Genomic DNA, 27,633 nt, shown 5'->3' with positions numbered 1-27,633 from the left:
TATGCTTTTTTCAGAAAAGAATAGTCCAGACAGTTCAGATAGTTTAATTTAATATCGGTCGGAATCAGATGAACCAAACAGAGCCTAACATTCTAAAGGAAATTTTAGCAAAGAAACTTCCGTTCTGTTTTTGCTGTATACACAGTATCTGGAGATCTTGGGGTTTGGTCCAACACTTCTGACTTTTTTTTAATGCACTTTAATCTCCCCTTCTTCTGTAGGTGTCTGCATAGGTGGGAACTAGATGCTGCTTTGGACGTGCTCACTATGTGTAGCTGTCATCTGCCTCACAATGAACCTATTAAAAATGAGGTCATGGCTGGATCTTTTCTATTTTTATGCTTAATTCTCCCTCCTTCCTAAACATTTTATCTATGTTGAGCTTTTACAAATACTAAGAGTTACAATTATTGAGTAGACGATAACCTATGGCAAAGTATAGTGGAAAAAGAAATGATGGATTGGGTATATGGATGTATTAACAAAAATGATAACTGAATGGGATGAACCACAATAGAAAAGCAACCCATGTCTTTGGAATTAGGGGTGGGGGGGTATCTCTTTCTTTCAACCATGATCACTTTCTTTCATTTATAACCAAGAAATTTCTTAGTTACTTCCCTTGGATAATACTACACTATTCCACTAATACTTATTCTTGTTGCTTGCTTCCACACCTTCCTTAATATGCATGAAAAGTCAACTAGCTCAAACATTCTGAAAACCTGAGGGAGTACTTGCATGATACAAGTATTACCACAATCTTTATTGAAGCTAAATTGAGGAAAGAAAAGGTAAAGAATTGTTATGGAGAACTTATTTTTCTTTAACATGTAATGGTAAATAAAGGAGATAAACCTAGCAACCCTATAAAAGGGAGAGACAAGACAATACGAACTATATCCCTTTATTATAGAGAAAAAACCAGTGGGTGGTTGCTTGAATATATACCAACTCCGTTCCTATATGTTCTTTACGGTTATTGTTTTCACACAAATTAAGGTAAAGGAGAGGGTGAGCAAGTGGGGTAGTTATTTGCAAGTGGGGTGAATATGACATCTTATTTAAGTGTGAAAGTAGATGAATAAAAATATCAGAATATTGGTTATAATTATGCAAGTGGGCCAATAGATGTTGCAAGTGGATGAATAAAAAAAAATAAGAATAGACGGTATAATTGTAAACATTGTATTCCAAAATAGAATAAAGCATAAGTGTAAAGAACTTTTAGGAACGGATTTAAACGGAAAGCGTAAAGAACTTTCAGGAAAGGAGGTAGTAAGACTTAGGGCTGGAAAACATGTTGTGTTTGGTCGTGTTCGTGTCGATAGACGGGTTGGAAAACCTTGACATTAACCCGACCAATGTGTCTTGTCGTGTTGACCTCTTTTGTTAAACGTGTTGGTAACCCTTGACTAAGGTGTAAAAAATCGGTGGAGTTGTACTAGATTTAGAGATCATCGATACAAGATATGTCGTTTGTACCGGCATTTTGAAGTACCCGGAACAGAAACTCGGCCGCATCAACCATTATTGGCCGAGATCCAAAAATATTTCGGCCATGTTTAAATATTTGAACCCTAAATCTACAAAATTGAGAGTGCAACTGACCATAAATTGCAATGGATAAGCCGTCGGCCATAAATTGTCTTCTTCGGCGATGGAAAAGTGATTCTGGCGTCGTATCGTTGTGGGTCTCGTTTGTCTTCTCCGGCAAAGGAAGGGGAGTGGGTTGAGTGATGAGGTCTTGAAGATGAATGGATAAGGATGGGTGGCTAAGTGGTTGAAAAAGGCTAGGATGCTCGGACTCAGGTACGGGTGTCGGACCCGGGTAAGGGATCCAAGTGTCGGACATGAGAAATTTTAAAATCAAGGACTCGGGGACACGTTTTGAAAGGGTCCAAAACTTGTATATGGACTCGGGAACACGGCAATGCAAAAATAAAATAAAATAAAGATTATTTTAACTTTTATTTATTTAAAGTTGATTTTTTTAACAAAAAATATTGGTTGTCAAGTCAAACACTTTCCCAATTCCCACTAAATAAAATTAAAGATTACCCCACAGAAAAAGAGGAGAATAAAAGACGATACTTTATTGCCCCACAAAAAAAGACAATACTTTATTGCTCATATTTAGAATAAAGTAAAAAAAAACGCAGAAAAAGAGGAGAATACAAGAAGTCACATGAGTTTTCTTCCACCTACCCAACCCCACTTTTACTTCCACCTACCCAGCCCCAATTTTACTTCCACCCACCCAACCCCACATAAAACAAAATTTTAAAAAAAAAATCAAAAAAAAATCAAAAGTTCTGAACCAGCAAAAAATGTCGTAGATGTGAAGAACACATCCTCCCTTCGCCGGAGAAGAAAACCGACAACTCCGTGGCACCGATCTACTCATCTTTTCAGGCCGAATAAAAGCCCTAAGGTTTCGGCTCTTGTTTGGGTGGATTTGAGATTCAATTTTAGATTCTAGGGCTAGCGAGTGCCGACTCTACTTTATCTCCAGCGAGTCCGATCCGGATTCCGTGTCCGCACCCTGGTCGTGTCGTGTCGTGTCGACACCGGTACGGAGGGGTGGTTAGCCGAGTCCGAGCATCCTAGGAGAAAGGTTGTAAATTTACACGTGTACGAACTTTTTCAACTTTCCCTTATCCTCACAAAACTCACATGTAATTTTTCTTTTCTTTTATTTATTTTCTACTGTATTTTTTAATAAAAGGGATAGGAGAATATGTTGGGTTAGGTATGGTAATTACGTAAACTTGGAATGTGGAATCAATTAAATAAACCCACAAGGCCACTCTCCTTTTTTTAATTTTTTTTTTTTAAAATTTTGCTTTTCAATTCCCTTACTAATCTACTCTTTTATACAAGTAATTTTTTAAGTACTTCTTATCTCCCTTACACATCGATCATGTGCGACCACCAAGACACGATCAGCGACCACCGAGACCGTCCCATTAGTGCATCACCGCGATGATCCTGCCACCGCGACCAATACCCACATTTTAGATCTATGCCCTTGACACTAACCCGCTTTTTCGTGTCTTGTTGTCGTGTTTGATCAAAAAAGTTGGTGCATTAAATTATTGACCCAACATTCCTACCTTAACTTTCTAATGCACAACAACACACATCTTCTTCAAACAACACTTTCTCTCTCCTCTTCCTCTCTGTCCAACTCCTATTTTCTCTTTCCTCAACTCTCAACCTCCCTCTCAACAAACCAATACTTGACCCGAATCCACCATGCCTCGAACCCGCTCTACTCATGATGGATCTTAACTCAGCCCTCTTATTAGTCAATTGCTCCTCCTCCTCCTCCCCTAAACCGTCTACTGCTGCTTCATCCTTCGCTGCACCCAATGCATGCACATCTTCTCTAAACTTCTTTAATGGTTGAGCCCAATCAATTACTGGGCTAATATCAGTAAAGGTATAAATAAAACCAAAAAAGAAGTACGAAAGGAGAGGGAGATTGATTTTTTGTGTCAAATGAGGTTAAAGGTAGTGAAAGAGGGGGAGAAAAGAAAATAGAAGAAATTGGAGATGTGGGCCCTCATTAACGGATTTTTTGCTGGAATCCCTTAAGTGATGGCGAAATCAAATTTTAATTTTGGTGAGGTAAAGTTTATTTTAGTAGGTGGTGAAAACAAATTGAGCTTTTGTTAGGTGGTAAAAGTCAAACAAACCCTTAAGTATATATAGTCAAATTTGACAGAAAATGAATTTAATACGGTACATAAAAGTGCAAAAGTAGTTATTAACATTATTGTTTTTGTTTGTTTTGGCACTAGTAGATATATCCTTGCTTTTCCCTTCTATAATGAATGTCATTTGATGGCGTCAATGAATGGCATTATTGGAAATCACTTTTTGACGGCACTTTAGGAGTTGCCTTATATAATAGAGATTATTTCGGAAAAAGTACGTTAAATTGACAAAACCTTTGTTACCCTAAATTCATATGAATTCCCTAGTAAAGAATGTAAATTGGTCCGATTTTACAATAACTTTTGAATGCACAGGTTAGTGGTTTGACTAGGTTAAAACAATATTTAGAAGTAAAAAATGTACTCTATAAAGTATTTGGTATGTAAGCCATGCGATAAGAATTATAAAAATTAAATGGTAGCATTAGAAATTCATAATGTTAGAAATGACCCTAAAAATTGTCAAGATTTTCAAGGCAATGTGTATCATATTCAATAAAATTGTTTGCGGTGGAAACACTAACCAAATATCTTTAGTAACCTTACGCTCTCCCTTTACAACAATATGTACTGTTTAAGCACATGATGCGTGCGTGACATTTTTATATAGATGTTGTAATGTTATACTATTGAATATTCCTTAAAATAATGTTTGGTATGTATTTATATATGCTATTAATGTTTACGGGGTAGTATGAGTATTTCACCAGTTGAACCACCAGGTCAACCTCAGGTGTTATAAGTAGAGATAGTGTTTAGCTCGATAAGCATGTTGAACTTCTTTTTTATATAAAAAATTCGCAAAAAAAAGTTGGTATTCATATGAGAATAGAGAACAAAATTTTCAAATATCACAAAATTAATGTTGCTAAGTTATTTGGTGAACAAATTATAAGCGTTGTTATATAATTATTTTTTAAAGAAAAAGTAGTAAAATTAAACACTCTTTCAACTTAAGTATATATATGTGTGCTTTTGTACTTGTGTGGTAAGAAAACACGACGAACTAAGCTGGTAGGACTTATAATTCAAACTTGTTGGTCCCATGTTCGAATATTTGTATAAACTCATTTTTCTTGTCACATGTAATACATGTTATTTGCTAAATAAGTGACGTGCATGTTTCTGGTGCTTAAACGGGGTGGCATGTGGCACGTATACTTTCTTATGAACGCTTTTGTTTATATTAGTATAGATAAGACTAACTTAGCAAACAAATATGTACCATGAGTTTCCACAGTCCTCCTTCAGCTAGGTTGTAAATCTTGAGTAAAACTAGCATGGCATTAAATATCTCAATATCTGTATGGGCACGGTTTTAGTGTTTTTAGTTCAGAATGTGTATGGGGATGTGATGCATGTCTGTATTTGCTCCTTGATGAATTCTGTTAATCGTCAAATGTTTTGTCCTATCATGAGTTCATGATACACCGGATTAGCTGATTGATAATATCTGGTTCATAGATGATAGATCCAGTGATTTGAATTCCTAATTCATCTGGAAGTCTAGAACCTGTTTCAGCCACATTCCTTCGCAAGTGCCTTGTTCTTCTTTTATTCTTCTTTTGCTTTACTTCGTGTCATGACTTCCTCCTGTTTTTTTCAATGTGACCAAATTTCCCCAAATATAAGTGGAGTAACCTGAAGTTGATCATGCCATCACTGGATTCACTGAGTTGAGATTTACCGACTTGGGATTTCTGATGGTAAGAGTTTTGGGATTTGCGTAAGGGACGAATCTGAGACTTGGGTGTGATTAGTGTTAGTTCTCAGATTGAAGGAGACAGTGAGAGAATAGAAAGGAGAAAAGGTTGACAGCTGGAGAACAAGGTAATTTTGCACTGAGACGAAATTTTGCTGCTAGATTTTTTTGGTAAGATTTGAAGAGGGAGTGAATGAGGGTGAGAAAGAAAGAAAAAGAGAGGGAACGGTAAGAGACTAAGAGATAAGGCCTAAGGGGGAAACCACATACTGATCAATGTACAGAAATTGAGTCAACTTTACCGGTATTTGGTATGTGATCCTTAATTACCACCAAAAGTGCTTTAAACGGTAGTTAGTTTTTTACCAAAAGTGTGTTATAAAATATTGTTCCTGTCAAAATTTTAATCGTATTAACATCTTTGATTCTATGTACTCTTCTTTGTTAGTAATGTTGCAGTGCATCATTATAATCAGAGGTCTCCGAAAATAAAATTGACATTTGACCTGTTTTGATGATTAGGTCTTGCAACGGAAACAAGCATTACAAAAGTATAAGCACATTTTATCTGCAGATGACCAGTACCGAAGTTGGCAGGAGGTTCGTAGTACTGTTTTGGATACTATCCATGTGAAAAGTAACTTTCAAATGTTGAACATTAATTTCTGTGTTATTTGTGTTTTAAGGTTGAAGCAGCATGCAAGGATGATCCTGAGGGCTTGGCACTTAAATTAGCTGAAAAGGGGGCTGTTTCTGCTGCTTTGGAGGTGGCAGAAAGTGCCGGATTATCTATTGATCTTCGGAGAGAATTGCAAGGCAGACAACTTGTCAAACTTCTTACAGCAGACCCATTGAGGGGAGGGGGTCCAGCTGAAGCCTCACGTTTTCTTTCATCTTTGCGCGATTCAAATGATGCTTTACCTGTTGCAATGGGAGCTATGCAACTTTTACCTAACCTGAGATCAAAGCAACTTCTTGTAATTACCTTTCAATCCTGGTGCTTTAGTATTTTGTCATTTTTAATCTCTTAAAACATAGCAATACACACAAAGGCAGCTCTTTTTTTTTTTTTTATCTTTTAAATCCCATTGACTTATTGGAGTTACACATCTGATATTGTTATTTATCCTATTTACTGAAGGTTCACTTTTTCCTGAAGAGGAAAGACGGTAATTTATCTGATGCTGAGGTATCTAGGCTGAACTCTTGGGCTTTGGGTCTTCGGGTTCTTTCTGCCTTGCCATTGCCATGGCAGCAAAGATGTTCATCTCTCCATGAGCACCCTCAACTAATCCTTGAGGTGCTGTTGATGAGGAAACAACTACAGTCTGCTTCTCTGGTACGTTATTGCTCACATATATATGTATATGTACTAAACTGTTGTTATTCTCTCAGTTTTTATTTTCTTTTTTTCTGCAATATTGGAGTTCATGTTGATCCGTCATCCGTTATTGTATTTCATTTCGTTCGCTTTTTTTTCACATGGACTGGAAGAAATCGGAAACCTTCCTTTTACATTATTCTTATGGTGAACTTGTTGAATTCCTCTGCAGATCCTCAAGGAGTTTCCTTTACTTCGGGATAACAATGTAATCTTCAAATATAGTACCAAGGCTATTGCTGTCAGTATCAGCTCCCCGCCCAGAGAAAGTCGAATATCTGTATCTGGTCCTAAACTGAAGCAGAAAACAAGAACTGCAACTCCCACGAAATCATCTTTGACAAGTAGTTTAAGTAACTTGCAAAAAGAAGCTCGGCGGGCATTTTCTTGGACTCCACGTGGTGCTGCAGATAAAGTTCCTCCGAAGGAACCACACAAGAAAAGGAAAAGCTCTGTTTTAACACCATCAGAGAAAGTTGCTTGGGAAGCAATGACAGGAATTCAAGAAGATCATGCTTCCTCATTATCTGCTGATGGACAAGATCGACTGCCTTCAGTGTCTATTGCTGAAGAATGGATGCTGACAGGTGACACAAGGAAGGATGATGCCGTCCGTTCTTCTCATCGATATGACAGTGCTCCAGACATCATCTTGTTTAAGGTATGATGTATGTATGACACCATAAGTTCAGGTATATGATGAACTGATTTTTGGGCCTTCTGGCATGTTACCTTTTATTTCTAGATAGAAGAGAGATTATATTACTCTTGTATGACGGCGGAAAATTGTTGTTGTCCAGTGCAAAACTAGATATCCCTATGAAATAGCATAACTGCTCAGAGCACATTTAGTACCTTTTGTGGCAATGGAGCCTGTTACAAAAAGTTGGCCCTGGATTTAATACCAATTTGGTTAATGTAATCACCGTGATCTCTTAGGCTGGATGTTTATCCATTTTGATTAGCACTCATGCCTATATACAATCGGTAAGATGGAGACTTTATAATGGATCCCATGAGGTGTAGTCTAAAACAGCTAGCCATTTTCAGCAATGGGTGAGGATAAGATTTTGGACAAGGAATCTGACTTTTGATATTGTGCATGTTAGCAGGGTTTATTATTTTACAGAGTTAGAGAATGTTGAGAAATAGGTTTTTTGAGACAATTTCCCTTCCATTTCATGTTCATCTTTACCTTCAGTTCTGCTAGCATCTGTAGGGCCTTGATGTTAAATTATTGAGCGTGCTATATTTCGTTATTGTTTTTCTATATATAAGAAATTTTTATTCTTGTGGTTTCTCTTTGTTTTTAGGCACTTCTGTCCTTGTGTTCTAATGAATCAATTTCCGCAAAAGGTGCCATAGATTTGTGTGTCAATCAAATGAAGTGTGTTTTAAGCTCTCAACAGCTTCCCGAGAATGCTTGTGTTGAAAATATTGGGCGAGCATACCATGCAACAGAAACAGTTGTGGAGGTAGTGACCTTATCTCATTATATATTTACATTTAGTGAGCTCTCTTTTTTCTCTGGTTAATCTTCTATTTACCTATACTAAAGCGCAGTTGCTTTTTCCCTCCAATTTCCCGCCAAAACTCACAAGTTTATTTTTATATTTTTTAATGCTTTGTAAGTGTGATATTACTCCGTATAACTTAATATATTAATTGTGCTCTTCTGGAAACTTCAATGCCTCTCGTTTAATCCGATGTCATTTCACTTTTCAATAAATTATCACTTTCACATTAACCATCGTTGTTTCTTCTTATCTTAGAAATAATTAGATGTGATTCTTACATATCTTCTCTATTCTTCAATTTCAATTTCCTCTCAAGTGTCAAAATATGGATTTAGTTGCTTCCAATATACGGAGTATTGAACCTTTTTTTTTTTTGCCTCTTGGTTTGTTACATGTTTTTTTTTTAATGTGTGTGTAGAATATGCGTTTGACTTTTTATTATCTTGTTAAACTTTTCTACAATCGTTTTTCTATCGAAAAGGAATGATAAAGAAACTTAAAGGATTTTTTAGGATGAAGAATGAGAAAATGTAAATATCCTGAACAAAAATCACAAGTTTCTTAGGGATATATGATTTTTTTACATATAAAATAGAAAGGTTGGGTATTTGACTATTTGTTGTATAACCTAATTTTAGGTACTTCATAATTTTCAATATAATCAATTTTGTTTCCATACAAAAAAGTCAATATTGTAAGAAAAAAGTTGGTAAAACTGATAGTAAGTGGGTTATTAAAAAAATTGACGATTTTACTATTCAAAACCGTGCATCCCACGTTATAAGATAAAGGTAAAGGTTGTCACCAGTGCACAAGGCTGCAGTTAAGCGAAGGCAAAGGGTCTGGGGAAGGACCATATGTACACAGGTTTACCTTATTTTTATAAAGAGGTTGTTTCCATGGATCAAACCCGTGACCTAGCGGATAGCAAGTAGACACTTGACCATTGTGCCAAGGCACAACCTTTCCAATAGGTTATTAAATGCATGTTCTCTGTTTATTTTTGTTTTCTCAACTGTTTTGAAGTTTTTGCAAGGAGAGGGATGGGGATTTGAGTTAGAACTTGGAAGGTGTGCCATTGTATGTTGTTCACATCAATTACCTTTTTTGGTACTTGTGACCTACTTTACTTGATGATTCTGTTGCTTTTTCTGCAGGGACTACTCTATGCTAGATCGCTGCTTAAGAAACTTGTTGGGAGCAGTGACTTACCCACTAACTCTGAAAGGAGCAAGGATGCAGATGATGGAGCTTCTGAAGCTGGAAGCTCTAGTGTTGGTAATCAAACAACAGATGAACCATCTGAGCTTTTGTCACAAGCTGATGCCTGGCTTCGGCGTGCGGAATTACTTCAGAGCCTTCTCGGGTCAGGAATTGCTGTTTCTCTTGATGATATTGCTGACCAGGAGTCATCTGCGTGTCTTCGTGACAGATTAATTGGCGAGGAACGTTATAGCATGGCTGTCTATACCTGCAAAAAGTGCAAGGTATTCCTCTCTCTTTCAAAGTGATTGACCTTCTCTCTGTTTTGGTAGGATCCGACAGTTGGCAGGATTTGGGAGAGTGCAGTCTTAGTAATGGAGTAGTAAAAAGAACTGAAGAAGTATGAAAATGAATAGTAGTTGAACCTTTTAAAAGCAACATCCCTGGACGATGTACAGGAAAGAAGATTAGAGTACCCACGTATGATTTTGTCGCGTCTTACTTCAATACGGTCACAAGTCCCCCCACCCCCCTGTCAAAAGGTTTCTTCTGAATTCTGGGTTGCATTCATGCAAGGTTACATATTCAACCAAGGCTCCTCGTCTAAATATGAATTTGACCTGATTTTTAAATATCCACTAATACTATCACAACAAGATCTGCAGTTACCAGTAATTATTACTCCTTGGTTTTGACAATGTTGGCTTGGGTAATCTCTTTGAAGTAAAGGGAAAATTTCTATCATAAAGATGGTATTAACTATTTGTTCGATTCCCTTGAATAAGAATTATTTGATTTCGCTCTCTTCTCTTTTCAGATAGATGTTTTTCCTGTGTGGATTGCATGGGGACATGCTTTACTTCGGATGGAGCACTATTCACAAGCCCGTGTGAAATTTATGTATGTATTACTTCTCTGTGATTGATTATCCTTTTCTGTTTGAAAGTTTTAAGATCAATACTTTTCTGCTTACCTGCAGACAAGCCCTCCAACTACGCAAGAATGATCCTGACTTCCATGTCGCACCAGTCATTTTGGATATCATTAATACTATTGAAGGTGGTCCTCCAGTTGATGTGTCTGCAGTTCGTTCCATGTAAGTGTGCATGGGCAATATTTTACCTTGCTTTAGCCCTAAGGGGAAAGGGTTGGATCATGCATACTGGATTGTTATCAAAGCTTTTTTTTTTCTAATTTGCTATGAAATTTAAATACATTACCGAAAGAGATAAGCATAATACAGATAACACCAAGGCCCTGAACAGACAACAACAATAACAACGGTAAAAAATAAAAAAACCAAGCACACTAATTGGACAGAACCCAGGAGTTACAGACACAGCCAACCACCAACAAAAGAAACAACTGCTAACAAGCAAAAAGAAACTAACTTCTAACAGACATAGGTTTGGTACATCTGCTGGCTGCCTGATAAATGAATTTTAGCCAGATGAGTACTAGAAAAAGAAGAACAAAATTAAACCAAGCACAATACTAGGACAGTTCCCAGGTGTTACAACTACAGCCAACCAGAAAGAAACAACTGCTAACCAACAAAAGAAACTAACTGCTAAGAGACTAACAATTGAGCTAGAAGCTCAGTGCATCTGCTGGATTTTAGCCAGCTGAGTACTAGAGTAGAAATACAAACACCAGTGGAGACCTTTTTGTTGCTCTGTATCCAAACTCCATACACAGCTTCAGCTAACAAAAAGTTGTACACTTTAGCATTCAGACCTCTCCATTCATCTGCCTTCCTGTTTGACTCCAAACCACTGAAAACCGCTGCCATACTTTCAGATGCATAAGTGCATTCAATAGAACAAATGCTGCACATGTTCTTCAACTTCACCACAAAGCCTGCAGCTAGTATATTAAAGTGAATTCAACATGTTCACCCTCTCCTCTGTGGTTTATCTATTCTTTAAAGCCAACCACACAATGAAAAACCCTTAGACAAGCCCAGTTAAAGATATATAACCTCCTCCATGGATCCCTAGGATGTTCAGTTGTTCACCATGAAGCTGAGAATAAGTTTTACCGATAGAATACTTTTTCCCCTTCTCAAGATTACTCCATTGGTCCATCCTATCAACTGGTTCCCTACTGCTCTGGTATCCAGGTCATAGTTGCCTACGCATTGATTGTAGACACAATGTTTGCTAACAAATGCTTTTGAGGTAGATCTATCAAATGATAATAAATTGTTTCTTCCATTTTAATTATAAACAGTAAAAGAAGAGTTCTGGATTTTTCTTATCAAGAAAAAAAATACTTCAGAAGCTGATTTATAGTATGTGACAGGTATGAGCATCTGGAGAAAAGTGCACCAACAATTCTAGATGATTCCCTATCAGCAGATTCATATCTCAATGTCCTGCACATGCCATCTACTTTTCCTCGTTCAGAGAGGTCAAGGGGGTCCCAAGAGCCTGCAAATAGTAGCTCAATGAGTGGCATAGATTATGATGATGGACCACGCAGCAATCTGGACAATATTCGATACCTTGAATGTGTCAACTACCTGCAGGATGTAAGCATCAGACATTATGATTTAGTCTATGAGCATTATGATTGGTGTTGGAGTTGAAGTGAAAGAAGAACTTTACCTTTTCTCTGTGTTCACAAGCATGATTCTCAGCAGTCTGGCCCATAGCATATTAATTTTTGTGAGGTCTTCCATGGTTTATGGGTCAGTCAGTGCTCATACTACAGCCAGTAATGAATTCTATGACTATGTCCTTTCTTTACTGATAGAATATTATTTGCGCATGTGGTGTTCAAATAGTGATATTGAGGTCTGAGCAGCCGTGTGCCTGTGTGGGGGTAGCTGTAGGCAACAGTTATAGATTATAGTTTTAACTAATTCTTCACATTTTCACAATTCACTTCATGATGTTTCCTCTCTTCTCCTTTTGCGAACTCTTGTGATGCACAATTTTTTTTTCCCACTGCCATTTTGGTGTTAAATAATTTTCTCTTATGCAGTATGCACGGGAAGATTTGCTGGATTTTATGTTTAGGCATGGACACTATAATGACGCCTGCTTGTTATTCTTCCCACCTGATGGTGCTCCTCCTCCTCCTCAACCTTCATCTATTGGGACCGTTACTTCATCTTCTTCTCCGCAGAGACCAGATTCTTTGGTAACTGATTATGGGACCATTGACAGCTTATGCGAGTTATGTATTGGTTATGGTGCTATGTCAGTGTTGGAGGAAGTGATTTCTGTGAGAATATCATCTTCAGCATCCCTAGATGCTGCTGTAAACAAATATACAGAGGCCGCATTGGCTAAAATATGCAATTACTGCGAGACTCATAAACATTTCAATTACCTCTACAAGTTCTTGGTAAATCAAAATCCCTCGTTTAATTGTTATATTCAAAGAATATTTCGTATAGAAGGCCTTTTAACTTTAAGTATCATTCATACGTCATCAAATTATGTTTTTATGTCTGTTCACCTGTTGTAAGTTGTCCAAATGATGTGAATATCTTTCTTATACATGTACATGATGTCGGAACTCGGATACTCAATCCTCTTTGGACATTTTGTGTATGAGATTTTTTTTCTTCATTCACGTTGGGATGTTTTGGTTTTTGAATCCCATCCTCATCAACCTTTCTCCCTTGCATTTCTACCTGTCGGCAATTATTCTAAGCTTTAAATTTTGCACCCACTAAGGCGGGCTCAGTTTCCTCTTTCAGCAGCATTGTTTGTTACCAGTTTCTGTATTTTCCATTTATTTTTGTCTTTTATTATGTCATTTGTGTTTCTGGCTATGCTTGCTTTTTTCCCCAATAATGCAAACTTTAACTAGTCTTCACTTGTCATGGTCTTATTGATGTAGGTGATTAAAAGAGATCATGTTGCTGCTGGTCTTTGTTGCATTCAGTTATTTATGTATTCTTTAATCCAAGAAGATGCGGTGAAGCATTTGCAAAACGCTAAGGTACTAGAACCTTTTGGTCACTACATTTTGTTATGGAAATAGTTCCATTGGTCTCTTTATTCTTTCTGAGGTATATCAAAGTCTAAGACAGGTTGCTGTAAATCCACTAGGCTTTAGAACTAATAGTGGTGATCTTATATCAAACTGATGACTAACTAAATTAAATAAGCCTGCATTTTCTGGACTTATGCTTGTAAAGTGAATGTTGACTAATAGATATCTGTTTCTGTTCAGGATTTTTATCAATCTATTTCATCTCATCCCATGTACCTTTTTTTCCGTCTTTCATGAGCATACAGATGTAGGTATCTTGCTGTTATCTTTTGTGGTTCCTTTCCCCTGCAGTAACGTGATTGTATGATTTATAATATTATTGGTTAATAACATTTTGTATTATTGTTCTATTTTGAAGATGAAACCTCTTTGACTCTATTTATATTACTAAATCAGTTAAAGAAAAATGTTGATACAAAAAAATAAAAAATTAAGTACATAGACTATAGTAGTGCGAACAGTCAAATGGAATGATGGGGCAAGTCAAGTAGTGCAAGCAGACCTCCTTACCAAGCTAGTATGCAACTTTATACAAGTATAATTTTCATCAAGGGCCAATTTTGTAAGGGACATTTCTGTATGATATTAACTTTAGGGAGTTTGAAAATGCTCTTTTGTTACTTGAGATCCCTGTGCATTTATTGAATTGAAGATGCTACTGCTTATAAATGCAGAAATTTTAACTTGGTAACATCCTTTTTTCCTCTTTCTCTTTTCGAATGGATGAGGCATACTGCACACTCTAGTGCAGTTGCTTCAAGTATGTATACTTGCTTGAGCAGGGAAAAGATAAATATGCTATATTAATTTTTGCTTTTCATTTTGAGCAGGTTCATTTTGATGATGGGATAACAGCCCGTAGAGATACCACTAAGCTAGTTGGAAAAGGTATTCGAAGTAAAAGTGCCTCAGAGAAACTTACTGAGGAAGGACTCAACAAACTTTCAGCTCGAGCTGCTATTCAGGTAATGGTATCAGTTCATGACAAAGTGACTTGTTCAAGAACTTTTATGATGCTGAAGATTCAGTCTTTTGTCTTTAGGATTGAATAAACATACAAGGTATATTTGGAAAAACAGCCATTTAAAGTGCTTAACTTTCTAACTTCCCTAACTTGAAAGAAGAATGGTTAATCTGGTTTAAGGACATCTTAATATTGCAAATTGGAAGTTTATCCTGGATAAATGGAGTAAATTTATACATTTAATTATTATTGGGATCTCAAATAGAATGATGAAATCAGGGTGTTATACGTACACGTACTTATTGTCTTATCAATATATGTCCTTTTGCATGAGATACTAAAAAATGGATAGGATTATGTGGAAACTTGAGAAACAGTAGGTTTGTACTTGCAAGAAAAGAAATTATATTAACAGTAGGAAAAATGGAGAACAGACAATGAGGACAAGCTATCCTCTGAAACAGATTTACAGATTGGAAAAATAACTGTACAAGTAAATCAAACAAAAGACTAATATGTACTATAATTTCATCAAACTAACATGATAATAAATGGAAAAGCCAATAGAAATGGCAAAAATAATTTTAAGAAAAAGACAGCGAACATGAAAATATTGATGGCCGCCAAATGTAGGGAAAAGGCATGTGCTAGTGGCTGCCTATTGCAAATAGAGAACTAAAATTCACCAAAAATCTGATATTTCAGTCATTTTTTTGTTCAAGACTGCAAATATTATATCTTTATATTATATTGGTATAAGTCGAGGATCTTCACCGTACAACTAAGGCTATTATAACCACATGGGCAAGTAAATAGCGGTTGTAAATCGAAAATTGACATACAAGTCTGACTTTTTGCAACATTATTGGAACTATAAAGGGTATGAACTTTAATAAAAAAAAAATAGAGTGAGAGAAGAAATATGGTCTAATGATAGTCTTGACACTCTTGTGCTTTCTTGCTACAAACATCTGCAAAATACACCAGACACATAATTAATTATTCCCTTCATCTACCATTTTTTGGAATACTGTCATCCAAAGTGAGTCAAAGATTTTGCGTGAGAGCCTGTCTTGGGAAACTTAAAACTAAAGACATGCTGAAGATTTGCAGACTCGGGAACATACTGTTGCCTAATGTGTGTATTTGCTGTTTTGCTATTGGTTAGAGAGACTGCCACTTTTTTGGCATCATGAGTTGGTTTCCTTTTTATGGAACTAGATATTTAAAATGGTTAGGTATATTGGTCTGTTAGTTAGGTCCTGCTGCGATTTTGTAGCATTTAATGATGTCTTATATGAGTTTCTGCCGGAATTCCCGAACACAAGGTTATGTTGTGGGTGATTTGGCTGGTCAGAATGACAGAATCTTCCAAAGCAGGTGTCTAGGTGGTTTAGTTTCTGAAAAAGGGTAATATTTTGTAGTGTCTCTTTGGTTGCATGCTCACTTCCCTATAATTTCTGTCTGGTGTACTATAATTCTGCTATTGTGCTTTCATTCCTGCTCCTTCTCACAGTAAGTTCATTCTGGCATTATTATTCTTTATAAAGGATGTGGGGTGGCCCCAGAACACGGGTCCATTTTTCTGTAAAAGAGTATTTTGAGTGTAGCCTTTGCCTATATTTTTTTATGTTAAATTTCTAAGACGTTTTTTCTTATGGGTGTGAGCTGTAATATTTGAAAGTGTGATAAATTAGCAGCAGACAGATTTAGCTCTTAATTTTGTATCATGAATACGTTCTATGAGATTTATGACTTTGAGTGATGGTTGCTGAAGGTACAAAGGTCAAATCAAGACCTAGACTTGTTTTCCTCAGCTTATTTGTCTTTTCTATGTTAAACTTCTGAGTTTGACGTTTCTCTGTATGATTTCCTTGGTATTCGTATAATTGACGATTTTGAAGATTAATTCGCTCCTGGTGTTTTCTCAACCATCATAGGTTGAGGTGGTGAGATGCCTGAATGACGCCGAAGGTCCACAGTGGAAGCATTCTGTCTTTGGAAACCCAAATGACCCTGAAACATTCAGGTATCTGATACTGCTTGGTGGTACAGATTAGTGTTGCCTATTTGCTAAACATAGCAATCAAATAATTATTTATCTGAAAATTACTCCCTTCTGCTATAAACAGCTCTGCTTTTTCTTCTTACAATGGCCTAAAACTGAGTATAGTGTTAATGTTTTTGCAGGAGGAGGTGTCAAATTGCAGAAACCCTTGCAGAGAAGAACTTTGACTTGGCTTACCAAGTTGTCTGTCAATTTGATCTTCCTGGTATCCTACTTATTTTCTGTTATCAATTCCCCATCTTGCTGGAAAAATTCCAATTATCAGCATTTTGTGATTCTAACTCAAGCTCAACAGCTGTGGATATTTATGCTGCCGTTGCTGCATCGCTTGCTGAAAGAAAAAAGGGGAACCTGTTGACTGAATTCTTAAGGAACATCAAAGGGAACATTTATGACGACGAATGGGATGAGGTATTTCCTGTGACTAACAATGACTTTGGGGTCAACTACGTGATCAAATCGAAAATCGATGTACTCATCAAATGGAACTTTGAAGCATGATGTTTCTTCTCTTCAGCTTTAGAATGAGCAGATCATAAATTGTATCTGAGTTGAGCTAAACCAAACCCCCTTGTGTTCCTTCTTTGTTTATTCTTAGAGGACTGGCAGTTGTCTGGGAGATAATATCAGTATAATTTCACTAAATTGGTCACTTTAACTCGCTCTTGGACTTATCATCCCCTAGAATAAGAGTGCAAACTAAACTGAACTCCAATTTCAATCAGACATGACTCTGACCTGTCACCTTAGAGCTTGCTAAGCAGTAAGGTGCCCATCCATCCAATTTGACATCTATTCTCGAATGAGAACTGGCAGATTATATCCTTAGTTTAATGCCCAAGGCGCGCCTAGGCTCAAGGCTCAGCCTTCGGCGCCTTCAGCTCTCCAGGCTTACTGATGTCAACCAGGCGCTCGCCTTCGTGCGCCTTAAGGCACAAGGCGCAGCGCCTTGTGCTCCAGGCTGACGTGGATCTTTTATTTACTTTTTCTTTTCTTTTTTAATGATATAAACACACCCCATGTGACCTTTCAATGGTCATATCCTTTACAACCTAAGCTTTTTGGGTAGTGGCATTAGCATAATATGAGTTAATTTACATATTTCCAATTTGTATTTACCATGGAAGGTTCTAATTTAGGCACTCTATCGACGGGATCACGCGATGCTTATGAACCGGCAAGAAAATTTGACACTCCTAGTATTATGTTGTTTTGAGTATAAATTGTGTAAATTTTGTTCTATACCGAATTTTAAGGTTTACTAGGAAATTATGTGCGCCTCGTATCCAAAAGGCGCTTGCCTGAGCCTTGTGCCTTGCACCTAGGCTCCATGACCCTTGTGCGCCTTAGTGCGCCTTGCGCCTTTTTAAACTAAGATTATATCACATTATCAGTATGTATTGCAGCCTAATAATCAAAATGATTCTAAAGTCATTGATGTAAATGTGATTTTTCACCTTTTGATTCCGCGCACATTGTGTAAGCTTTTGAAAAAGTTGTTTCCAGGTCTCAGTCAACTTTCTCATTTATATGTACTTATTATTTTTCTCAAGCTGTATTGCTTCTTTGAGATTTTATCGGTCATTCTGCAACTGCACTGGTCTTTGGTTAAATTTCTTGAACTTATGATGCTTCAGGTTTTGGGGGCTGCTATAAATGTATATGCAAACAAACATAAGGAGCGCCCAGATCGTCTCATAGACATGTTGATCAGTACCCACAGGTAGTGAACCATAAACTCCATGCATGTTGCATGTGTTGTACTTGTGTATAGAAGGTGTATGAACTACGCCACTATGGTCATGTTTAATTTTAACAATGGTGTAGTACTATATTTTTACCAATGGCTATGCCCTGGTATATTGAAGCTGCTTTTTGATACGACAGTCAATCAGTTCTTGTGGTTCATTAAAGCACATGCTATAGCTAACAATTCTGTTGAACTTATGGTAGACAAATCGCAGTACGGATTCTATGTTAGCACACAACCTAATCTATGCCTGAGGAAGACTAAGAACTACCTGAATCAGGATGTGCACTAAAAAGGGCCTGAAGGGATCTTGTTCATTGTCATTCCTTGGACAATTTCTTTTAGAAAGGCTATATCTTATTGTCTGCCCCATAGGCAAAATGTGTTTTATTAAGAGTTGGGTTGAGTGAAATTGAGAAAGACAAAAGTGGTGGGGCTAAATGTATTTTATGTGATAGAAAATTATGGTCCCCATGATGATTTTTATAGTAATGGGAAAATCTTTTGGGGACAGACCAAAACGGAAAATGTGGAAAATCTGTTAATGTCACATCATAATTCTAAAGATCTTGTTTCTCTATCACAGAAATGGTATATAGATTTATGAAAATTATTTATATCCTCCATGTGAAAACTTATAGTTATAGACCTCGGTTAATTGGGTAACGAAAAATGATGATAGCTTTCATCATTCAATTGATCATACATTGTTTGGATGAGGCTGGAATAATGTTTCCAGTATAAAGTGGAGTCGGCATCCAGGAAGTAAATATAATGAAAAGGGAGTCTATGCTGAGTCATAAATAATGAAATGCATGTCGTGATTGAGAGTAAAAGGGAGAATTTTTATTTGACACTGTAGTTTTTGCCTTCTTACGTGAAGTGTTTCAGTGTCCTCAAGCTCTTAACTATTGGCCTATTGCATGCCTATGACTCTTTGGTGCTGCCTACGTGTATTGTATTGCTTGAAACAGGATTTATTTGGCTATAGGAATAGTAAAGGGATGTGGAACCTCTTAAAGAAAGCTTTTGCAGCATCCTTACTCTTAATGGTTTAGAATTAATGTTGCTTCACTTTTAATGGTCCAATTTCTTTGTTTGGTCTATCTACTTTATTCCTATTTTCTTACATGGATATAAAATCAATCAAGATTCTGAAAAACAAGGGACTTGTTTGTACAGGAAGGTGTTGGCTTGTGTTGTCTGTGGTCGTCTAAAAGGTGCTTTCCAGATTGCCTCTAGAAGTGGCAGTGTGGCTGATGTTCAGTATGTGGCACATCAGGTTTGGTTTTCGTTGTCTCTTAAAACTCCTGCTTTTTGTCCTGTATAGTGAACTGAATTTACTCATTTAGCCACATGCCCACGTCCATAGGTTACTGATCAATCATGCAACTATATTTGATGATAATTTGACTTTGCAAATCAAGTTGATATATGTTGTTGAGCTAGTCTACATGTATACATCCATGACGATTTGACGAGGTTATTTTCGTACTCTTCAATTAAAGGCAATACTCAAATACGTCACCCTTTTTATTGAAAGGTCAAGCAAGTTTCTCTCTTCTAAATGGAAAATTTGTCACTCCTGCCCCTAAAATAGGGAGATTTGTCAATTGCTACCCTTAAAAAATGTTGCCAATTATAATTTCTACCTTGGACCAATTTCCGACAAAATTTCACCGGAAGTGATGTCATACATCAGATTACTATCTATTTTCTTATCTTAAGAAAATATAGAGTTCGGGTTGAATGTTATAGGCAGAAGTTTATTGAGAATTTTATGAGTTAAGCATGAGCTTGCTTGTTTGAGTTTCGGATTTCAAGTTATTGAGTTCAGGGTTGTATTAAGTTTCTCATTAATTTGAGATTCAGAGTTGTTACTTTTATTCTTGAAATTACTTATATTCTTCCTTTCCCAAATGGGTCACTTAGATCCATATCAATTTGTTCATTCATGATTATGGCATCATATTGCATGACCTTAGCCATCGTAGCCCTGCTCAAGAGTCAAAGAGCGCCGATCACAGTGCTAATACAGTTTATTGTCTGGAAGAAGCTGTTTCATCTGATTGTTGATGTGGTCTGATTTGATAAAACATAAACATTGATTTGTGTATTTGTGTAGGCTCTACATGCGAATGCACTCCCAGTTCTTGACATGTGCAAACAGTGGTTGGCTCAATATATGTAATTCTTTCTTGGGGTGACTAATCGGATTTGGTGATGGCGTGCATCCTTGATACCTTGAGTTCTGTGTGGCGTGTTTGTCAACCCCATTGTTCATATTGTGCCTAATTGTTCGAAGTGGCAGCCTTGCAACCACAAGCAACAGCCGAATAGAGGATGGTGGGACTGGTACGTATAAGCAACTAGTGTAACCTCTACATGATTAATACAAACAATATAGTTATGAATATAGTTATACAACACTGACTTTCTTTCAACCTGTACCCTGAGCTTGTATATAACTTCCTGAGCTTGTACATAATCGGTGTTTACAGCCATACTTTAGCATTCTGTAGTTGTTAAGGTTTGTAACTTTGTATTGATAGATTTAGAGGGTACAGTTGAGAAAAAGTAAAGCCAGAGTTTTAGTATACATGGTGAGATAGATAGTTTTTACTTGTGACAGTCAGTAGTAAAGTGTAACAAAATTTGACAATCCATAGCTTACATTTGTGCTTCAGAACAAGTAGCACATCTATATATTGTGGATCAAATGAGATATACTGTTGTTTAAAGTATATTGGTGGGATATAAATACATTCTTCCGAAAAAGAAAAAAGAGGCCAAAAGTTTGTTGACAACAGGTCAGCACGAATTGATTCATCATGCTCAAAGATGAGCAAGAAAACTCACCCAATACTGCCAAGATACATCACAGAAAGACGGCTGTGAGGGATTAATATGAGCAAACGTTTCTGCTTTGGAGATAATTTGAAAATTTCGTGATTAATGGAAACTTAAAGCAGACAATTAATAACAGGAATCTTTTGGAAAAGAAAACAATGTGTAATTCTGAACTACGCCTTCCTGAGTTCCTGGTAACGATATACGAAGTATGACAAATCAGGTAAAACGATCCTTATTGGTTAGCTAACGTCAACGGTAAACCTATACAAGTAGTAGATATTAAACCCAAAAATTATAGACTTTGTGCTATGTATACAGCTTATTTGTAGAAACTTTAGCATCTCTACACAGTTTAAGACGCCACGCAAAAGCTAATCAAACTAGAAAATCTCGAATCTTCAGCAGTTGTGCTAACTTTCTACTGCAGTATCCATATTATGTTGCTAGTGTTCACTTTAAGCAAATTCTGTTCAATACTCTGTACCATTTTCCAGAAACATCCTGTTGAACATGAAAATCAGGTTATGCATCTGTTTATACTGATTTAGAAAGCACAAACCAGTGTAAAACATAAATTGTTAGGCAGCTAAATTATTCAAGAGACTCGTCTTGTTTAGGAAATAACAATGACCAACTTTTATGAATAAGCATATAAAATCATACAACATAAGCAGTATGTCCGATATGATAGAAGAGCTTACTGATCTTCTCGTTTGCCCTCTCCAATATTCAGCACGTCTAGAACAGCGTAAGCAGCTTTCTGGAAACATTCCTTCTCTTCCTCGATGGCCTTCCTCTTCTCAAGTGCAGATTCTCTGCATCTCTCCATTTCTTCAGTTACTTCAGCAGAATGCACATCGATTTCACTGCATAGTTCAAAAACGGAAAACCATTTAGACATTAAAATGGATGCGCAAGATTGCAACAAACACTAGCTTTCTGCTGCTGATACAAGTATTTTACTCCAGCAAATGGAATAATATTCTTCCTCCTGCAGATTATTTTCGATTACTAAAGATTGTGAATTCACTTTATCATCTTAAGCAGGTCCTCCATTGCTCCTTGTACTTGCTGGGAAAGATCTGAATTTCATAAATACAAAGATCAATTAAAACCTTTAAACCACCGCTAATATCCATTCAAGAGATTAATCTTAAAACTCAGGCAACTATGAAAGCTATAATATGATCTTATAAATAACATGAGTTTAAGGACAGTAAAGCTCAAACAATTTTCGTCCTGTATCCATTTTTTCGTTGAATTTCTTTATTTTCGATTTTCTTCCTTTTCCTCTCTTTTTGCACCTTAGGGGAAAATCAATTAGTTGCTGGAATTGAAAGCGAATTAATGTCATGGTGACTAAACTTCTTTTTGGAGATCTAGACTAAACTAGTTCAGAACTTTAGCTAAATTGCAGATTAGAGAAAAGCTAAACGAAGATATTTGAGTGAAGTTTGGCCACAAAATTGTAATTACAAAGTTGAATTTTAGCGATCAAGCATAGACAACGAACCAAACTTTTGAATATAAACATACAATTAAATCATATACACTCAACAACAACATGAGCAGATATTATTTCGAAATTTTAATCAAAACATAGCAAAGTTTATCATGAACTCGTCTCATCTGAACAAAATAGAAGAGTAAACTAGCTCAGTTTGCGGATTACGAGAGACTGAGATCATCTCCGAATGTAATTTTTGACATTCTAACATAAAATTTCATCGAATATATGTATGGTTAACAATTGCAAAGCGCAACAAATCGGCAAGTTGCGATCAAAATTCATAGAAAAGACATGAGAAATTCAAAAGATTTTTCAGCGAAAAACCTACGCGATGGATGCAAAATGTAATCAATTACTCCAAAAATAAATGAAATAATGAAGCGAATCATAGTATTAGCTATGTTTCAATTTGAAATCGCCGATCAATTGTAAGAACACAAATTGAAAAGTCAAACAAAGAGAGAAAATGAAGAGAGAGAGAGAAAACCATAGAGGACATTTGAAAAGTGAGATTCAATCTCTGGAAGTGGATTATTTTGATTCGACGAAGGCACAATTGCTTGCTCTGACGATTCCACCATTGTTGACGAACTTCAGCGCTTAGTGGAGAGAGGAGAGAGAAAGTGGTTTGTTTAGTTCTGTGGGAAGAAAGGGCGGGGAAATTTGAATTTCAATCAAATTTTGCGGATGAAGTGAATATGAAGGAGAAGCCCAGCCCAACTTTGTAGAATATTACGGGCCCTATTTAAATACCCACTTTAACGCACTAATCTATTTCTACTTCTTGTTTTTGTGTTTGCAATTTAACGTGTGTACAAGTATAGAAATACTACGTTTAACCAAAAAAAAAAAGTATAGAAATACTACGTAGTGTGTTATCTTCGCCTAATTTTAGAAACTGGTTATTTATTCTTATTATACTCTTATGTTTAATCACTGTTTCATTCTGTTTATCTCGTTTAAAAGACTTTGTATTATATGTGAAGAGAAATTCTGACTGTGAGTATTTATCAATAAACATTTCTAGGGCAATGAAATTGTTCGATAAGCTAAAAAAAAAAAAACGTTGGGTAAAATGAAACCTTTTCCGTGACAAATAGCGATGGTACAAAAAAAGTTTCGGGATTTCTTGATCATCCATTATTACACAACTAGTCTTATATGCACGCGATGCGTGCGAATATAAGAAGAAGAAAAATATTTGCATTGTTATATCTTAACCTGAAATAACATGAGGCATTACAAAATGTTTTATGTTCATTCTCCTGCTTAATGATCTATAAATTGTATAAAGCGGGTGAAAAGGCTATGGCGGCGACAAGAAACCACGATAAGAAGCGGGTATGAGGCAGTTTGTGAGGTTGTGGCTCTGTAAGTACTATCGGGAGATTGTACTACGTAAGAATTAAGGATATAATAAAAAAGGATTGCAAATTTAAGGGATATAAGATTATGGGATTAAAAGAACTCGTAAATTACGAAGGAGAGAGAATCAAGGATTCAAATTTAAGATGGTAAACATTATTTTAAATTTGTTGTTGACTTTTGGTTGTCAAATTGCAAATGTCTTTCATGTATTAAAATATGAAAGATTTTATTTCCATATTTGCAATATGGCAATAAATACTTGGTTTTTAAAATTATTACAATTCACCTTTTTTTAATTAATTTAGTTAAATTGTAAAGTTACTAAGAGGTATCATAGTCTATTCTATAGGAGAGCACCAAAATGTCATTTACTAAAATGTCCTCAGGATTTCCCTTATAGTATAGAGACTCGGGTGTGTTCCCTTTAACTTATAGGACCTGAACTTGTAGGACCTTATTCGACTTCACTAGTAGAAAAAACTTCATTTACAGCGCGCGTAAAATGAGCTTTTTCAAGCGTTTTTGGGCGTTACAATTGTGATGGTTGTAAATACGTGTACTTTTTTTGCATCGATCAAAAACACTGCAAATCGTTGCTTAATTGTAGGTCTGGTTATTGGACAGGGTAGTCCAATGGACAATAGGATCGGGCTCAATTTAAGAGGGTCTTGACCCTTAAATTTTTATTGGACGGGTCACTTATAGGGTCATAGCATATTGGGCTTTTATAGGGTTCCGATAAAAGCCCAACAATTTTCTTCAAAAACAATAAGTGTAATCCCCCGTAATTTTATACATTTTAACGTATATTTAATATATTTAATATATATATAAATAAAAATTTACGGATTTTAGAAATAAATATATAATTAACATATATTTATTTATTACATTTTGAATATTTTAATGAATTATGAAATCAAAATCAGTTTTGAATTTTAGGTTAAAACGAATTCGAATTACGAAATCACGTTCGATTGAAATTAGAAAACAATCCTAACCATTTTGGATTCAACAACCCAAATCCTACTCCTAGCCCAATTGGGTAAAGCCCAAACCAATAAAACCCAAAACAATTACTCCCTCCCCTTTTCCAAATCACGTGAAACTAAAGAAAAAAAAAAGAGAAACCTAAGCTTTCCTGTTTCACGTAACTCAAGCCTCATCCCTCTCAGTCGTTTCCCTCTCTCCTTCCTTCACGTCCAATGCGTCCTGCCCAGCTGCCGGACCACCGTGGCTGCTGAAGGAAATAATGCCCTTGGTCCAAGTATGCATTCTATGTTAAGTCTAATAAATGCGGTTCAGTATTAATTAACAAGTTAATAATTCAGTGAGATCAAGTGAGCTGAATGCCTAGCTAGAGGTCGCTTCAGTTCAAGTGGAATTAATGATATTAATCCACAGCTTACTCTTGACTGAACCCGTAGGGTCACACAAATAGTACGTAAACGGATCAAGTATTTAATGGCATTAAATACTCTATCTATAGGTATTCGGAATCGACGGATCTTGGTTTCAGTGGGAGCTGAGATCGTCACAAGCAAGAAATGAATACTCCGGAAACGATGATATTGCCGGAAACGGAAATATGGATCGTATCGGAAATATAAATATTATCCAAGTCGTAGATGTTGCCGGAAACGGAAACATGGTACGTATCGGAAAATATTATCGGAAATGGAAATATTGCCGGAATCGGAAATATTGCCGGAAACGGAAATATTGTCAGAATCGGAAATATTATCGGAATCGGAAAATAATTCCGGAAACGGAAATATTAAATATTTGTTCGAAACGGAAATTAATTCCGGAATCGGAAATATTAAATATTGTTCGTATCGGAAATGAATTCCGGAATCGGGAATTTAATCGGAAGCGTATCGTACGAATTAGCATCGGACGAGGCCCGCTAGACGAAGGCCCAGCACGAAGCCAAGCCATTGCCCAGCGAGCCGCACGCACCAACGCACGCCTCGACCAGGCCCAGCCAAGGGCGCGCGCGCGCAGCACATCAGCGTGGGCTGTGCGCCTGTCGTGGGCCGCAAGGCTTGCGCGGGTGCACGGCTTGTGCAATGCTTGTGCGGGAAATCCTAATCCTATTAGGATTTGTGCAAAGATTAAAATCCTAATCCTATTAGATTTGTTTTGTTATTTAGATTCCTAATAAAGTTCTAACTAGCAAATCCACATCCTAGTAGGATTACAATTCCTTTTCCATACTCCTATTGTGAGGGGGTCGAAAAAGCGCGAGGCTAAGTCCCTCGTGGGTGTGACGATTCTTTTTATTCAATCAAGTGTAATTGGATTTCCTGTGAGTATACACCCAATTGACTAGTAATATAGGAGTCGCCATTCAGTTTTTAACGACAATGAGAAAAACTGACAAAATCCGGTTATCGTGACATAAAGGGAGTGCAATTATGTTTGACCACGACGGCCGTAGGTTCCCTTGTGATCCCTGGTGTGGGGATCTCTCAATATACACCCGCAAGGTAGAGATTGAGGGTTCGGGGGACTGTAACTACCGAGAGGAGTAATTCGCTCGTCGATAACTCCAGAGGCAGGATATCCTTACTAGCTCAGCATAAATAATTGAAGGGACATGCGTTAACTATTAAACTAATCTGAGTTGATTTTAGCAGTATGCAACATATAATACTAATTCGATCGTGATTATCTGATTTAAATAACATTAAGGGACCTAGCATGATAATCCGATTTCCCAAAAATATTATATTTGTTAGGCGTGATAGAACAATCAAATTAGGTTAGTTTAACAGTTCATAAAAAGGGCGAGGAAAGCAGTTAAATCATCGAAAAGGGACACATTACGACGCACCCTTGAGAGGTGTTAGGTTATGATACATATGATATTATATAAATCATGCGGAAACAACCATTAACCCAGGAATACATATTATTTACACATAATCATATAGCATAATTTAGATGCATACTCTTTGTTGCGTGCCCTCCCTAGCTGCGCCCGAACCGAGCAAGAACAAGTCTTTAGGACTCCAAGTGTCGTCCCTCCGTAGATAGTCCACAGCACGTCCGGATCCGCCTTAAGATTGACCAACTAGAATCGCCCTTAAGGTACTAGAATTTTCGGCACTTTTGAGCAAGATGTGTGACTGAATTTTTCTCTCAAAAACTCACTTTGAATACTTTAAAACTCGTTATAAATTGTGAACCCAGGCCACATATTTATAGGGGTATGGAAAGAGAATTGGAATCCTATTAGGATACGAATTAATTAAACTTAGAATCCTACAAGAACTCTAATTAATTAATTTATCAAATAGAATTAGGAATTTAATCATTAACCGAACTCTGCACGTTTTAGGAATCGTGCATGAACACAAACTCACACACACACACACGGCAGCCACGATGGGCCGCCCATGCGCGTGCGTGCGAGCAGCAGCCCACGCAGCGAGGCCCACGCAGCCGCGGCCTTGGCGCGCGCTGGGCCTGCCTTGTGGTAGGCCTGGGCACTGCCTTGGCTGGGCTTGTGGCGCGCGTTTGGCTTGCTGGGCGATGGCCTGGCTTCGAGCTGGGCCCTCGTCCGGCAGGCCTCGTCC

General features: G+C 36.9%; 2 protein-coding genes across 3 annotated transcripts in view; one reads left to right on the top strand and one right to left on the bottom strand.

Moving 5' to 3' along the window:
- The window catches only part of LOC110801661 (uncharacterized), a 60,323-nt gene extending 39,261 nt beyond the window's left edge, over positions 1-21,062 (top strand). The window contains exons 18-36 of one of the 2 annotated variants that reach the window (XM_022007046.2): positions 222-312; positions 5,947-6,024; positions 6,111-6,401; positions 6,566-6,763; positions 6,978-7,466; positions 8,119-8,280; positions 9,480-9,809; positions 10,343-10,425; positions 10,505-10,621; positions 11,830-12,058; positions 12,514-12,879; positions 13,381-13,482; positions 14,367-14,501; positions 16,441-16,529; positions 16,691-16,773; positions 16,864-16,979; positions 18,206-18,291; positions 19,501-19,600; positions 20,444-21,062. In XM_022007046.2, coding sequence (XP_021862738.1) covers positions 222-312; positions 5,947-6,024; positions 6,111-6,401; positions 6,566-6,763; positions 6,978-7,466; positions 8,119-8,280; positions 9,480-9,809; positions 10,343-10,425; positions 10,505-10,621; positions 11,830-12,058; positions 12,514-12,879; positions 13,381-13,482; positions 14,367-14,501; positions 16,441-16,529; positions 16,691-16,773; positions 16,864-16,979; positions 18,206-18,291; positions 19,501-19,600; positions 20,444-20,509 — 3,211 coding nt within the window. In that variant the 3' untranslated portion in view covers positions 20,510-21,062. Of the gene's footprint in view, positions 1-221; positions 313-5,946; positions 6,025-6,110; positions 6,402-6,565; positions 6,764-6,977; positions 7,467-8,118; positions 8,281-9,479; positions 9,810-10,342; positions 10,426-10,504; positions 10,622-11,829; positions 12,059-12,513; positions 12,880-13,380; positions 13,483-14,366; positions 14,502-16,440; positions 16,530-16,673; positions 16,774-16,863; positions 16,980-18,205; positions 18,292-19,500; positions 19,601-20,443 lie in introns of those variants that run through there. The other variant, XR_008926786.1, reaches the window with a different exon arrangement.
- Positions 21,063-21,378: 316 nt separating this feature from the next.
- Positions 21,379-23,356, bottom strand: LOC110801657 (uncharacterized). The gene is made up of 4 exons (XM_022007041.2): positions 23,169-23,356; positions 22,202-22,253; positions 21,873-22,037; positions 21,379-21,672 (listed from the first exon to the last, which is right to left on the bottom strand). The coding sequence occupies exons 1-4, from the start codon at positions 23,260-23,262 to the stop codon at positions 21,642-21,644; spliced, it is 342 nt and encodes a 113-aa protein (XP_021862733.1). The 5' UTR covers positions 23,263-23,356; the 3' UTR covers positions 21,379-21,641.
- Between the last annotated feature and the right edge of the window lie 4,277 nt (positions 23,357-27,633).

This window comes from Spinacia oleracea, chromosome 1, assembly GCF_020520425.1.
Source record: "Spinacia oleracea cultivar Varoflay chromosome 1, BTI_SOV_V1, whole genome shotgun sequence".
In the NCBI taxonomy this organism is placed as follows: Eukaryota; Viridiplantae; Streptophyta; class Magnoliopsida; order Caryophyllales; family Amaranthaceae; genus Spinacia; species Spinacia oleracea.
Note: the sequence above shows the minus strand (reverse complement) of the source record. Positions and strands in the feature narration are given on the sequence as shown.

Excerpts from the sequence above, each read along its gene's own strand:
- LOC110801657 (XM_022007041.2), bottom strand. The coding sequence starts at position 23,262 with ATGGTGGAATCGTCAGAGCAAGCAATTGTGCCTTCGTCGAATCAAAAT. Across the intron at positions 22,254-23,168 it reads CTTTTCAAATGTCCTCTATG|ATCTTTCCCAGCAAGTACAA; the intron begins GTTTTCTCTCTC and ends TATGAAATTCAG. Across the intron at positions 21,673-21,872 it reads GAGGGCAAACGAGAAGATCA|GATGTTTCTGGAAAATGGTA; the intron begins GTAAGCTCTTCT and ends CATGTTCAACAG.